Source organism: Ranitomeya imitator, chromosome 5, assembly GCF_032444005.1.
Source record: "Ranitomeya imitator isolate aRanImi1 chromosome 5, aRanImi1.pri, whole genome shotgun sequence".
Taxonomy (NCBI): Eukaryota; Metazoa; Chordata; class Amphibia; order Anura; family Dendrobatidae; genus Ranitomeya; species Ranitomeya imitator.
This window is the reverse complement of record NC_091286.1, coordinates 158,527,082-158,543,778: the sequence shown is the minus strand read 5'-3', so window position 1 is coordinate 158,543,778 and position 16,697 is coordinate 158,527,082. Positions and strand designations below refer to the sequence as shown.

Here is a 16,697-nt window from a genome sequence, read left to right as displayed (position 1 = left end):
TACATCTACATCTACCATCTATCATCTGCATCTACATCTACCATCTATCATCTGCATCTACATCTACCATCTATCATCTGCATCTACCATCTATCATCTGCATCTACATCTACCATCTATCATCTGCATCTACCATCTATCATCTGCATTTACCATCATCTACATCTACCATCTATCATCTGCATCTACCATCTATCACCTACATCTACCATCTGCATCTACCATCTATCATCTATCATCTATATCTACCATCTACCATCTACATCTACCATCTACATTTACCATCTATCATCTACATCTACAATCTATCATCTACATCTACCATCTATCATCTGCATCTACCATCTATCATCTACATCTACCATCTACCATCTACATCTACCATCTACCATCTACATTTACCATCTATCATCTACATCTACAATCTATCATCTACATCTACCATCTATCATCTGCATCTACCATCTACATCTACCATCTATCATCTACATCTACCATCTACATCTACCATCTATCATCTACATCTACCATCTACCATCTATCATCTACATCTACCATCTATCATCTACCATCTATCATCTACCATCTATCATCTACATCTACCATCTACATCTACCATCTATCATCTGCATCTACATCTACCATCTATCATCTGCATCTACCATCTATCATCTGCATCTACATCTACCATCTATCATCTGCATCTACCATCTATCATCTGCATCTACCATCTATCATCTATCATCTACCATCTATCATCTACATCTACCATCTATCATCTACAATCTATCATCTACATCTACCATTTATCATCTACATCTACATCTACCATCTATCATCTGCATCTACCATCTATCATCGACATCTACCATCTATCATCTGCATCTACCATCTACATCTATCATCTATCATCTACATCTACCATCTATCATCTACATCTACCATCTATCATCTACCATCTACCATCTATCATCTGCATCTACCATCTATCATCTACATCTACCATCTATCATCTACAATCTATCATCTACATCTACATCTACCATCTATCATCTACATCTACATCTACCATCTATCATCTACATCTACCATCTATCATCTGCATCTACCATCTATCATCTACATCTACCATCTACATCTACCATCTATCATCTACATCTACCATCTATCATCTACATCTACCATCTATCATCTACATCTACCATCTATCATCTACATCTACCATCTATCATCTACATCTACCATCTATCATCTACATCTACCATCTATCATCTACATCTACCATCTATCATCTATCATCTACATCTACATCTACCATTTATCATCTACATCTACATCTACCATCTATCATCTACATCTACATCTACCATCTATCATCTATCATCTATCATCTATCATCTACCATCTATCATCTACATCTACCATCTATCATCTACATCTACATCTACCATCTATCATCGACATCTATCATCTACATCTACCATCTATCATCTGCATCTATCATCTACATCTATCATCTACCATCTACCATCTACCATCTACCATCTACCATCTATCATCTACCATCTATCATCTACCATCTACCATCTACCATCTACCATCTACCATCTATCATCTACATCTACCATCTATCATCTACATCTACCATCTATCATCTACATCTACATCTACCATCTATCATCTATCATCTATCATCTACCATCTATCATCTACATCTACCATCTATCATCTACATCTACATCTACCATCTATCATCTACATCTACATCTACCATCTATCATCGACATCTATCATCTACCATCTATCATCTACATCTACATCTACATCTACCATCTATCATCGACATCTACATCTACATCTACATCTACCATCTATCATCTACCATCTATCATCTACATCTACCATCTATCATCTACAATCTATCATCTACATCTACCATCTATCATCTACATCTACCATCTATCATCTACATCTACCATCTATCATCTGCATCTACCATTTATCATCTATCATCTACATCTACCATCTATCATCTGCATCTACATCTACCATCTATCATCTGCATCTACCATCTATCATCTGCATCTACATCTACCATCTATCATCTGCATCTACCATCTATCATCTATCATCTACATCTACCATCTATCTGCATCTACCATCTATCATCTATCATCTACAATCTATCATCTACCATCTATCATCTACATCTACATCTACATCTACATCTACATCTACCATCTATCATCTACATCTACCATCTATCATCTACATCTACATCTACATCTACCATCTATCATCTACATCTACCATCTATCATCTACATCTACCATCTACCATCTATCATCTACCATCTACCATCTATCATCTACATCTACCATCTACCATCTATCATCTACATCTACCATCTACCATCTACCATCTATCATCTGCAACTACCATCTATCATCTGCATCTACATCTACCATCTATCATCTGCATCTACCATCTATCATCTGCATCTACCATCTATCATCTATCATCTACATCTACCATCTATCATCTACAATCTATCATCTACATCTACCATTTATCATCTACATCTACATCTACCATCTATCATCTACATCTACATCTACCATCTATCATCTACATCTACCATCTATCATCTATCATCTACAATCTATCATCTACATCTACCATCTATCATCTACATCTACATCTACCATCTATCATCGACATCTATCATCTACCATCTATCATCTACCATCTATCATCTACATCTACCATCTACATCTACCATCCACATCTACCATCCACATCTACCATCTATCATCTGCATCTACATCTACCATCTATCATCGACATCTATCATCTACCATCTATCATCTACCATCTATCATCTACATCTACCATCTACATCTACCATCCACATCTACCATCTATCATCTACAATCTATCATCTACATCTACATCTACATCTACATCTACCATCTATCATCTACATCTACCATCTATCATCTGCATCTACCATTTATCATCTATCATCTGCATCTACCATCTATCATCTGCATCTACCATCTATCATCTGCATCTACCATCTACATCTACCATCTATCATCTACATCTACCATCTATCATCTGCATCTACCATCTATCATCTGCATCTACCATCTATCATCTGCATCTACCATCTATCATCTACATCTACCATCTATCATCTACATCTACCATCTATCATCTGCATCTACCATCTATCATCTGCATCTACCATCTATCATCTGCATCTACCATCTATCATCTGCATCTACCATCTATCATCTGCATCTACCATCTATCATCTGCATCTACCATCTATCATCTACATCTACCATCTACATCTACCATCTATCATCTACATCTACCATCTATCATCTGCATCTACCATCTATCATCTGCATCTACCATCTATCATCTACATCTACCATCTACATCTACCATCTATCATCTATCATCTACAATCTATCATCTACATCTACATCTACCATGTATCATCTACATCTACCATCTACATCTACCATCTACCATCTATCATCTATCATCTACCATCTATCATCTACCATCTATCATCTACCATCTATCATCTACATCTACATCTACCATCTATCATCTACATCTACATCTACATCTACATCTACCATCTATCATCGACATCTATCATCTACCATCTATCATCTACATCTACCATCTATCATCTGCATCTATCATCTACATCTATCATCTACCATCTACCATCTATCATCTACCATCTATCATCTACATCTACCATCTATCATCTGCATCTACATCTACCATCTATCATCTGCATCTACATCTACCATCTATCATCTGCATCTACCATCTATCATCTGCATCTACCATCTATCATCTATCATCTACATCTACCATCTATCATCTATCATCTACAATCTATCATCTACATCTACCATTTATCATCTACATCTACATCTACCATCTATCATCTACCATCTACCATCTATCATCTACCATCTATCATCTACCATCTATCATCTACATCTACATCTACCATCTATCATCTACATCTACATCTACCATCTATCATCGACATCTATCATCTACCATCTATCATCTACCATCTATCATCTGCATCTACCATCTATCATCTGCATCTACATCTACCATCTATCAACTACATCCACCATCTGCATCTACCATCTATCATCTACATCTACCATCTACATCTACCATCTATCATCTGCATCTACCATCTATCATCTGCATTTACCATCATCTACATCTACCATCTATCATCTACATCTACCATCTATCATCTGCATCTACCATCTGCATCTACCATCTATCATCTGCATCTACCATCTATCATCTGCATCTACATCTACCATCTATCATCTGCATCTACCATCTATCATCTACCATCTATCATCTGCATCTACCATCTATCATCTACATCTACCATCTACCATCTATCATCTACATCTATCATCTACATCTACCATCTACATCTACCATCTATCATCTATCATCTACATCTACCATCTACATCTACCATCTACCATCTACATTTACCATCTATCATCTACATCTATCATCTATCATCTGCATCTACCATCTATCATCTACATCTACCATCTATCATCTGCATCTACCATCTATCATCTACATCTACCATCTATCATCTGCATCTACCATCTATCATCTATCATCTACCATCTATCATCTGCATCTACCATCTATCATCTATCATCTACATCTACCATCTATCATCTACATCTACCATCTATCATCTACAATCTATCATCTACATCTACCATCTATCATCTACATCTACCATCTATCATCTACATCTACCATCTATCATCTACATCTACCATCTATCATCTACATCTACCTCTACCATCTATCATCTGCATCTACCATCTATCATCTACATCTACCATCTATCACCTACATCTACCATCTGCATCTACCATCTATCATCTATCATCTACATCTACCATCTACCATCTACATCTACCATCTACATTTACCATCTATCATCTACATCTACCATCTATCATCTACATCTACCATCTATCATCTGCATCTACCATCTATCATCTACATCTACCATCTACATCTACCATCTATCATCTACATCTACCATCTATCATCTGCATCTACCATCTATCTTCTGCATCTACCATCTACATCTACCATCTATCATCTATCATCTGCATCTACATCTACCATCTATCATCTGCATCTACCATCTATCATCTGCATCTACATCTACCATCTATCATCTACATCTACCATCTATCATCTGCATCTACCATCTACCATCTATCATCTACATCTACCATCTACATCTACCATCTATCATCTGCATCTACCATCTATCATCTGCATTTACCATCATCTACATCTACCATCTATCATCTACATCTACCATCTATCATCTGCATCTACCATCTATCATCTGCATCTACCATCTATCATCTACATCTACCATCTATCATCTACATCTACCATCTACCATCTACATCTACCATCTACCATCTACATTTACCATCTATCATCTACATCTACAATCTATCATCTACATCTACCATCTATCATCTGCATCTACCATCTATCATCTACCATCTACCATCTACATCTACATCTACCATCTATCATCTACATCTACCATCTATCATCTACATCTACCATCTACATCTACCATCTATCATCTACATCTACCATCTATCATCTGCATCTACCATCTATCATCTGCATCTACCATCTACATCTACCATCTATCATCTATCATCTGCATCTACATCTACCATCTATCATCTGCATCTACCATCTATCATCTGCATCTACATCTACCATCTACCATCTACATCTACCATCTACATCTACCATCTATCATCTACATCTACCATCTATCATCTGCATCTACCATCTACATCTACCATCTATCATCTACCATCTATCATCTACCATCTATCATCTGCATCTACCATCTATCATCTGCATCTACCATCTATCATCTGCATCTACCATCTATCATCTACATCTACCATCTATCATCTACATCTACCATCTATCATCTACATCTACCATCTATCATCTACCATCTATCATCTACATCTACCATCTATCATCTACATCTACCATCTATCATCTGCATCTACCATCTATCATCTGCATCTACCATCTATCATCTACATCTACCATCTACATCTACCATCTATCATCTACAATCTATCATCTACATCCACATCTACCATCTATCATCTGCATCTACAATCTATCATCTGCATCTACCATCTATCATCTACATCTACCATCTATCATCTACATCTACCATCTATCATCTACATCTACATCTATCATCTACATCTACCATCTATCATCTGCATTTACCATCTATCATCTACATCTACCATCTATCATCTGCATCTACCATTTACATCTACCATCTATCATCTACATCTACCATCTATCATCTACATCTACCATCTATCATCTACAATCTATCATCTACATCCACATCTACCATCTATCATCCGCATCAACCATCTATCATCCACATCTACCATCTATCATCTACATCTACATCTATCATCTACATCTACCATCTATCATCTGCATCTATCATCTACATCTACCATCTATCATCTGCATCTACCATTTACATCTACCATCTATCATCTACATCTACCATCTATCATCTACATCTACCATCTATCATCTACAATCTATCATCTACATCTACATCTACCATCTATCATCTACATCTACCATCTATCATCTACATCTACCATCTACCATCTATCATCTACCATCTATCATCTACATCTACCATCTATCATCTACATCTACCATCTATCATCTATCATCTGCATCTACCATCTAGCATCTACATCTACCATCTATCATCTGCATCTACCATCTATCATCTACATCTACCATCTGCATCTACCATCATCTACATCTACCATCTATCATCTACATCTACCATCTATCATCTACATCTACCATCTACCATCTATCATCTGCATCTACCATCTATCATCTACATCTACAATCTATCATCTACATCTACCATCTATCATCTGCATCTACCATCTATATCTACCATCTATCATCTGCATCTACCATCTATCATCTACATCTACCATCTATCATCTGCATCTACCATCTATCATCTATCATCTACCATCTATCATCTGCATCTACCATCTATCATCTATCATCTACATCTACCATCTATCATCTACATCTACCATCTATCATCTACATCTACCATCTATCATCTACAATCTATCATCTACATCTACATCTACCATCTATCATCTACATCTACCATCTATCATCTACATCTACCATCTACCATCTATCATCTGCATCTACATCTACCATCTATCATCTACATCTACCATCTACCATCTGCATATACCATCTATCATCTGCATCTACCATCTATCATCTGCATCTACCATCTATCATCTATCATCTACCATCTATCATCTACATCTACCATCTATCATCTACATCTACCATCTATCATCTGCATCTACCATCTATCATCTATCATCTACCATCTATCATCTGCATCTACCATCTATCATCTATCATCTACCATCTATCATCTACATCTACCATCTATCATCTACATCTACCATCTATCATCTGCATCTACCATCTATCATCTATCATCTACCATCTATCATCTGCATCTACCATCTATCATCTATCATCTACCATCTATCATCTACATCTACCATCTATCATCTATCATCTACATCTACCATCTATCATCTACATCTACCATCTATCATCTACATCTACCATCTATCATCTACATCTACCATCTATCATCTACAATCTATCATCTACATCTACCATCTACATCTACAATCTATCATCTACATCTACATCTACCATCTATCATCTATCATCTACATCTACCATCTACATCTACCATCTACCATCTACATTTACCATCTATCATCTACATCTATCATCTATCATCTGCATCTACCATCTATCATCTACATCTACCATCTATCATCTGCATCTACCATCTATCATCTACATCTACCATCTATCATCTGCATCTACCATCTATCATCTATCATCTACCATCTATCATCTGCATCTACCATCTATCATCTATCATCTACATCTACCATCTATCATCTACATCTACCATCTATCATCTACAATCTATCATCTACATCTACATCTACCATCTATCATCTACATCTACCATCTATCATCTACATCTACCATCTATCATCTACATCTACCATCTATCATCTACATCTACCATCTATCATCTACATCTACCATCTACCATCTATCATCTGCATCTACATCTACTATCTATCATCTACATCTACCATCTATCATCTACATCTACCATCTATCATCTGCATCTACCATCTACATCTACCATCTATCATCTACATTTACCATCTATCATCTACATCTACAATCTATCTATCATCTGCATCTACCATCTATCATCTATCATCTACCATCTATCATCTACATCTACCATCTATCATCTACAATCTATCATCTACATCCACATCTACCATCTATCATCTGCATCTACATCTACCATCTATCATCTGCATCTACCATCTATCATCTGCATCTACCATCTACATCTACCATCTATCATCTACATTTACCATCTATCATCTACATCTACAATCTATCATCTACATCTACCATCTATCATCTGCATCTACCATCTATCATCTGCATCTACCATCTACATCTACCATCTATCATCTACATTTACCATCTATCATCTACATCTACCATCTACATCTACCATCTATCATCTGCATCTACCATCTATCATCTGCTTCTACCATCTACATCTGCCATCTATCATCTACATTTACCATCTATCATCTACATCTACAATCTATCTATCATCTGCATCTACCATCTATCATCTATCATCTACCATCTATCATCTACATCTACCATCTATCATCTACAATCTATCATCTACATCCACATCTACCATCTATCATCTGCATCTACATCTACCATCTATCATCTGCATCTACCATCTATCATCTGCATCTACCATCTACATCTACCATCTATCATCTACATTTACCATCTATCATCTACATCTACAATCTATCATCTACATCTACCATCTATCATCTGCATCTACCATCTATCATCTGCATCTACCATCTACATCTACCATCTATCATCTACATTTACCATCTATCATCTACATCTACAATCTATCATCTACATCTACCATCTATCATCTGCATCTACCATCTATCATCTGCTTCTACCATCTACATCTGCCATCTATCATCTACATTTACCATCTATCATCTACATCTACAATCTAGCATCTACATCTATCATCTGCATCTACCATCTATCATCTACATCTACCATCTATCATCTACATCTACCATCTATCATCTACATCTACATCTACCATCTATCATCTACATCTATCATCTACATCTACCATCTATCATCTGCATTTACCATCTATCATCTACATCTACCATCTATCATCTGCATCTACCATTTACATCTACCATCTATCATCTACATCTACCATCTATCATCTACATCTACCATCTATCATCTACAATCTATCATCTACATCCACATCTACCATCTATCATCTGCATCTACCATCTACCATCTACATCTACATCTACATCTATCATCTACATCTACCATCTATGATCTGCTTTTACCATCTATCATCTACATCTACCATCTATCATCTGCATCTACCATTTACATCTACCATCTATCATCTACATCTACCATCTATCATCTACATCTACCATCTATCATCTACAATCTATCATCTACATCTACATCTACCATCTATCATCTACATCTACCATCTATCATCTACATCTACCATCTATCATCTACATCTACCATCTACCATCTATCATCTACCATCATCTACATCTACCATCTATCATCTGCATCTACCATCTAGCATCTACATCTACCATCTATCATCTGCATCTACCATCTATCATCTACATCTACCATCTATCATCTGCATCTACCATCATCTACATCTACCATCTATCATCTACATCTACCATCTATCATCTACATCTACCATCTATCATCTGCATCTACCATCTAGCATCTACAATCTATCATCTACATCTACCATCTATCATCTGCATTTACCATCTATCATCTACATCTACCATCTATCATCTGCATCTACCATCTACATCTACCATCTATCATCTGCATCTACCATCTATCATCTATCATCTACCATCTATCATCTGCATCTACCATCTATCATCTACAATCTATCATCTACATCTACCATCTATCATCTACAATCTATCATCTACATCTACATCTACCATCTATCATCTACATCTACCATCTATCATCTACATCTACCATCTACCATCTATCATCTGCATCTACCATCTATCATCTACATCTACCATCTACCATCTATCATCTGCATCTACCATCTATCATCTACATCTACAATCTATCATCTACATCTACCATCTATCATCTGCATATACCATCTATCATCTACATCTATCATCTTCATCTACCATCTATCATCTACATCTACCATCTATCATCTACAATCTATCATCTACATCTACATCTACCATCTTCATCTACCATCTATCATCTACATCTACCATCTATCATCTACATCTACCATCTATCATCTACAATCTATCATCTACATCTACATCTACCATCTACATCTACAATCTACCATCTATCATCTATCATCTGTCTGTCAACATTCTTCAATGGAGTATGTAAAATAAGAGGTTGGTCAAAGAAACAACATCACATTTCTTTCTTTGTTAAATAATAATAGATCTTTATTTAGGTTACAAAACGCAGTCAAATCTGCATGAAAAATAACACATGAAAATCCGCACAAAAAACGCAGCAAAACCGAACCAAAAACGCAGCAAAAACGAGCGGATTTTTACCTGCGTTTTCTGCCAAGAGATGCAGATTCTGTGCAGAAAATTTTGAAGACAAATCTGCAACGTGTGCACATACCCTTAAGTTACTCAGGTCTATATATAAGGAAAACCGTGTAAAAAAAAAACCCTGGTTGCATATTATGGACCCCAGACAAGAAAAGATCTATTGCCGTGATACAATTATAAGCGTTTAGGTAGGGAACTAAGGTGAAGCAGGTAGAAAAGTCCCAAGAACGCGACTAGCACGCACTTACATGTGGTGAGCCACTAGAGAGGCGCCAGATGTTGCAGAAGGGCCAGCTGGGGCATGTAGTCCAACTGGCAGCAGATAATGATGTCACGGTAGCTGAAGCGGGTCAATGGACCCCTCAACGCTTCTCTCACGTCCACAACAATTGTCAATAGCAGAAGGTGGCACTTGTGGATGGTATAGGACCCTCCGGGGGCACTCCTGTAGCGGTGGTGTCTGGGTGCAGGTTTTGGAGCACTCGTGGTGTTTGGGCAATCTCAAGCAGCCAGACACCTAGGTGAACTTGTAAACATAATTTTACTGAGAGAAGTAATGGGGTACATTCTCTCTCAAAGGCAGAGTTCACAGTAAATTGTGCACATGAAAGCAATTCTCTTCACTTGCTATTAGAGGAAGTGTTATGCGCAATCCAAGAAATATTACACTGATGGAGGGACCTTCACAGATGAGTGCGTTTCCACAGAGAGCCAAAGTGTGGAAGAACTCAGAGCCCACCATTCCCTTTTGCAGGGGGTAGGTTAAACAAAGCCAGTGGCGTGGCAGCCACATAGATCTGGTCCTGGCTACAAGCGAACAGGATAAACAGCATGCAGGAGAGCACATGTGAAGCAGATTATGAGGAGAAAAATGTCTCCCCAGTGTGGACCGACATGGAAACTATGCTGGGAGCAGTAGTGCCTGCTTCCCCTGCCTTCCTAGGCAGCTTGAACTGAACTCCAACTGGAAGTTACTTCAGGAAGTGTGCGAGACCTGAGCTGGGAGACTTCTCCCAACCGTTTCTATGGCAGCTGCTTGTTAGGAGAATAATCACTTAACTTTCCTATACACTCATTGGCCAGTAGATGGCAGCAAAGCACATTTATGTGCAATGTATACAATAAGCAAAGCAGATCCTTCAAGTGGTGCACAAGAGAATAAAATGGGGCACTTTGTATGTATAGGAGTTATATTGTTTGTATACTGTAATACACCACATGGTCAGCTCTGCTGTACAGCCTCTTATCCCAAACTGCCTATCCTGAGCAGTATCAGTAATCATACATCTGTGATAGGCTAAGTTAGTTTACATTAGCATACGTGTGCGCAGCGTATCATCTGCATGGGCAAACGCATGCTATAACGCCTGCTTATGCTGCGTTTACTCCGCATCATCTTAAGAATGATGAAAAAAAACCCGCTGCTTGTGCATGCGTTTAAATGCGTTTAGCATTTGATCCTGTACCACATAACAGCCATATACTGAAGCTACAGAAGCAAGGACTGGGGGAAACTATATGCAGATGGGTGAGGAATTGGCTAAATGACCGGAAACAAAGTCATCATTAGGAATGAGCGAATAGATTCAGATAACTCCTTATCCGAATAGCTATATCGCTTACCAATTAGCTGCATCGGGAACCCGGATACCTGGAGCGCTCCCGATAACCAGCTGTTCGGCTCCGCAGCTGCATGTGTGGCGGCTGTGTGACAGTCACAACACACAGGCTCGCCATGCATGTGTTATGGCAGTGACACACGCAGCTGCGGCGCAGAACAGCTCATTATCGGGAGTGTTCCAGTTATCCAGGATACCGAGGCAGCTATTCGGATAAGGAGTTATCCAAATTTATTTGCTCATTCCTAGTCATCATAAATGGTACGTTCTCTAAATGGGATATAGTCAGCAGTGGGGACTGCAGGGATCGGTGCTAGGAATGATTCTTTTTAACCTCCTTATTAATGACCTTATGGATGGAATTGAGAGTAAAATGTCAGTCTTAGGTGACGACACCAAACTATTCAGGATATTAAAATCTGCTTTTGACACTAGAATATTGCAAAACAAGTTGCATAAGACGACTGAATGAGCAAACACTTGGCAAATTGGTTTAATGTAGATAAATGTAGAGTATTGAACCTAAGACACAGAAATCCTATTGCTGCATATACCTTAAATGGGAGAATACTTGGGACTACAGAACAGGAGAAGGACTCGTGTATTCTGGTTACAAGTAAGCTGAGCAGCAGTAATCAATGTCAAGCAGCAGCCGCAAAAGCAAACAAGATTTTGGGGTGTATAAAAATAACTAAAGTCCTGCGATCCCAAAGTAGTATTATTATAAATCACTTGTGAGGCCACATCTATAATATGGGATCCAGTTTTGGGTCCACATTTAAAGGATATTCAGAAATTAGAGTCCGTTCAAAGGAAGGCAACTAGATTATTAAAAGGGATGAAAGGCCTCTCATATGGTGAAAGGCTGGAAAAATTGGGCTCGTTTAGCTTGAGGGAAAAAAAAGACACCTCAGAGGGGATCTCATTTATATGCATAAATACATGTGCCAGTCCATTGTACTGACCACCCCATGACTCATTCCTTCCAAAGAGCATGCTGAGGACTAGGGGGCACTCATTACGTGTGGAAGAAATGAGATTCTGGCAGCTAAATAGGAAAGGATTCTTAACAGTTAGAGTAGTCAGACTGTGGAATGTACTACCACAAGAGGCAGTAATGGCAGACACTAACAGCTTTAAAATAAAAAAAAAAAAAGCTGGACAATTTCCTCAATGCACATAACATTGCAGGTTATAGTTAATTTAGTTTTGAAATGCACAATTGGTGGAGAAAAGTTGTACCTGATGGACTTAGGTCTTTTTTTCAAAGTATGTAACTATCAGTCAGCCCAATGTTGTTATACAATTGTAAATTGCTTGAGGGTTAAAAATTAGAGTTGGGAGAATAGGATTGGGTCGCTGCTTATTCGGAATAAGCTGTAGAGGGAACCAGGACATATGGAACGCGCCGGCTGATAACAGCTGCATGTGTCGTGGTTGTGTCACAGCACATGCATGGAGAGCCTATGTGTTGGTGTCTCCATGCATGTAATGTGACAGACGCGACACATGCAGCTGTAGCACCGGACAGCTGATCAGCCGACGCACTCCACGTATCCTATCGGTGTTCCCTCTGCAGCTTAATCCGCAAGTGCTATTGCTTACAGAATAAGCAGGGACCCGATTAAATTGGCTCAACTCTATTAAAAATGCCCAATACAACCCTAGATGAATTCCTCAAGAGTTGTACTTTCCAAAATGGGGTTACTTGTAGGGGGTTTCTGCTGTTTTCCCTACTCAGTGTCTCTTCCAATGTGACATGGCATTCACCATCTATTCCAGCCAAAATTGCGCTCCAAAATTGGATTGGCGCTCCTTCCCTTTCCAGCCCTGCCGTATGCGCAGCTAGTAGTTTTCCACCACGTATGGGGCATCGGAGTAGTCAATTGTTGCGCAATTTCTCCTGATACCCTTGTGAAAATAAGTAATTTGGGGCTAATGCAACTTTTTGTGGAAATAATGTGATTTTTTATTTTCACGGCTCAACGTTATAAAATTCTGTGATGCACCTGCAGATTCAAGGCGCTCACCACACATCTAAGTTTTTTGAGGGGTGTGGTTTCCACTGTTTACACACATCAAGGGCTTTGCAAATGCATCATGGCATCAGTCATCTATTCCAGCCAAATTTTTGCTCCAGAAGTCAAAGGGTGCTCCTTCCCTTCTGTGTACTTTAACAGTACGTTTTCCACCGGATATGGGTTAACATACTACGGAGTAACTGCTCTACAAATTGTATGGTCTATTTTCTCCTGTTACGCTTTTGAAAATGCAAAATTTGGAGTAAATCAATATTTTGGTGGGAAGTAAAATTATAATTTTTCCCTTTCACATTGCTTCAATTCTGGTAAAGCCCTTTTCATACACTTCTTGAGCGTGGTTATGAGCACTTTGAGCGGTAGAGTCTTTAGAATGGTCTCATTGATGGGTATTTTCTGTCACATAGGCCCCTCAAAGTCACTTCAAACAACATGTGGTCCTTAAAAAAAATTTGTTTGGTAAGTTTTGTCGTAAAAATGAGAAAATCACTGAAACTTTCAACCCTCCGAAATTCCTAACAAAAAAAAAAAAAAAGATCTTTAAAAAAACGTTACGCCGATGTGAAGTAGAAATGTGGTGAGTTACTGTATTTACGGTATTATTTATTTTGTGTGATAGAACCATCTCGTTTAAGAGCATAAAAATGTAAAGTTTGAAAATTGCAAGTTTTTAAATTTGTCATGAAAATGTATCCCCTCAATTTACCACAAATATGAAGTACAAAATGTCATGAAAAAATTGTCTCAGAATCACTGGGATTCGTTGAAGCATTCCAAAGTAATTAGCAGATAAGAATTTAAAAAAATTGGCCTGGTCAGGAAGGTGAAGGGGTTAAGGACTTGTTCACACTATTTTTGCTGCAGCAAAAAATAACAACAACAAAAAAAAACACGCAATGTTTTACTATGGCATGTATAACGTATACATACACTTGGTGTCCCGTGTCTGAAGCCTGCGAATCCCCCCTAGCGCACAGTGCAATGGCTGGGGTAAATCATAAGTCTGCAATCACAGAGAGCGACAGACTTATCAGTTTTGACCGGACAACCCTTTTAAAATTACACAATCGTAAAAACACAAAACAAACATCATTTCCTTACCAGAGTCTGGTCGACCATCGGAACTTCGAAACTCTTGCATTCTTTTTTCTAGCTTCTGCTGTCTTCTCCTTTTCATCACCACTTCTGGATTGGATATGGTACGTGTAAAGCTGGTTTCTGGCATATCTTTGTAAACTTCAGCAGCAAAGTGGGAGTTCTCACTTGAACAATGAACAAGTTAAAGAATTTTTTATCAGTGGGCATGAACATTTTTACAAATCTACAAATACACTCATGGCCGGAAGTGTTAGCACCCTTGAAATTTTAATAGAAGAAGTATTTCTCTCAGAAAATTATTGCAATTACACAAGTTTTGCTATACACATTTATTTCTTTTTGTGTATTGACACAAAAAAAACAAAAAAAGGCAAAATTGGACAATTTTCACACAAAACCTCAAATATGGGATGAAAAAAAATGGTTGGCACCTTCCAAAATAGAGAGTAAATAACTGTTTCAAGCATGTGATGCTCTTTCAAACTCACCTGTGAGAAGTAACAGGTGTGGCAATATGAGAAATCAGACCTGAAACCAGACTTTAAAAAAAAGTGAGACATTGACTCAATCTTTGCATTGTGTGTCTGTGTGTGCCAAGGAGAACAGAAAGCAGAGAAGAGAATGGTCTGAGGACTTGAGAATCAAAATGATTTTAAAATAGCAACAATCTCAAGGAAGGTACAAGCCCATTGTTGTTGGGTTGTTTTTATTAATTTGTTTTACTTCATTCATCCCTAATATTTTTTTTTCTTTGTTTTATTTAGAAATGACTGTTCCATTTGATGTTGTTACATAACAGGAAAACCTTTTCTTTCCATCTCCGCGATACAATCTTCGGCAGCCTTGTCCCATGGATTCTTTTGTATAATTATACGAGTAACTTCATGAGAAATTCCAAGGAAATCTCATTGTATTTTGAATGTGCAAATGTTTATGATATCTTCTTATTATTT

The 16,697-nt window shown here is 37.8% G+C and overlaps 1 protein-coding gene across 19 annotated transcripts in view; it reads right to left on the bottom strand.

Annotated features, from left to right (window-relative positions):
- The window catches only part of AFDN (afadin, adherens junction formation factor), a 447,314-nt gene that overhangs the window by 340,000 nt on the left and 90,617 nt on the right, over positions 1 to 16,697 (bottom strand). For all 19 annotated transcript variants that reach the window (XM_069769255.1, XM_069769252.1, XM_069769245.1 and 16 more), the window contains exon 5: positions 15,748 to 15,908. In XM_069769255.1, coding sequence (XP_069625356.1) covers positions 15,748 to 15,908 — 161 coding nt within the window. The remainder of the gene's footprint in view (positions 1 to 15,747; positions 15,909 to 16,697) is intronic.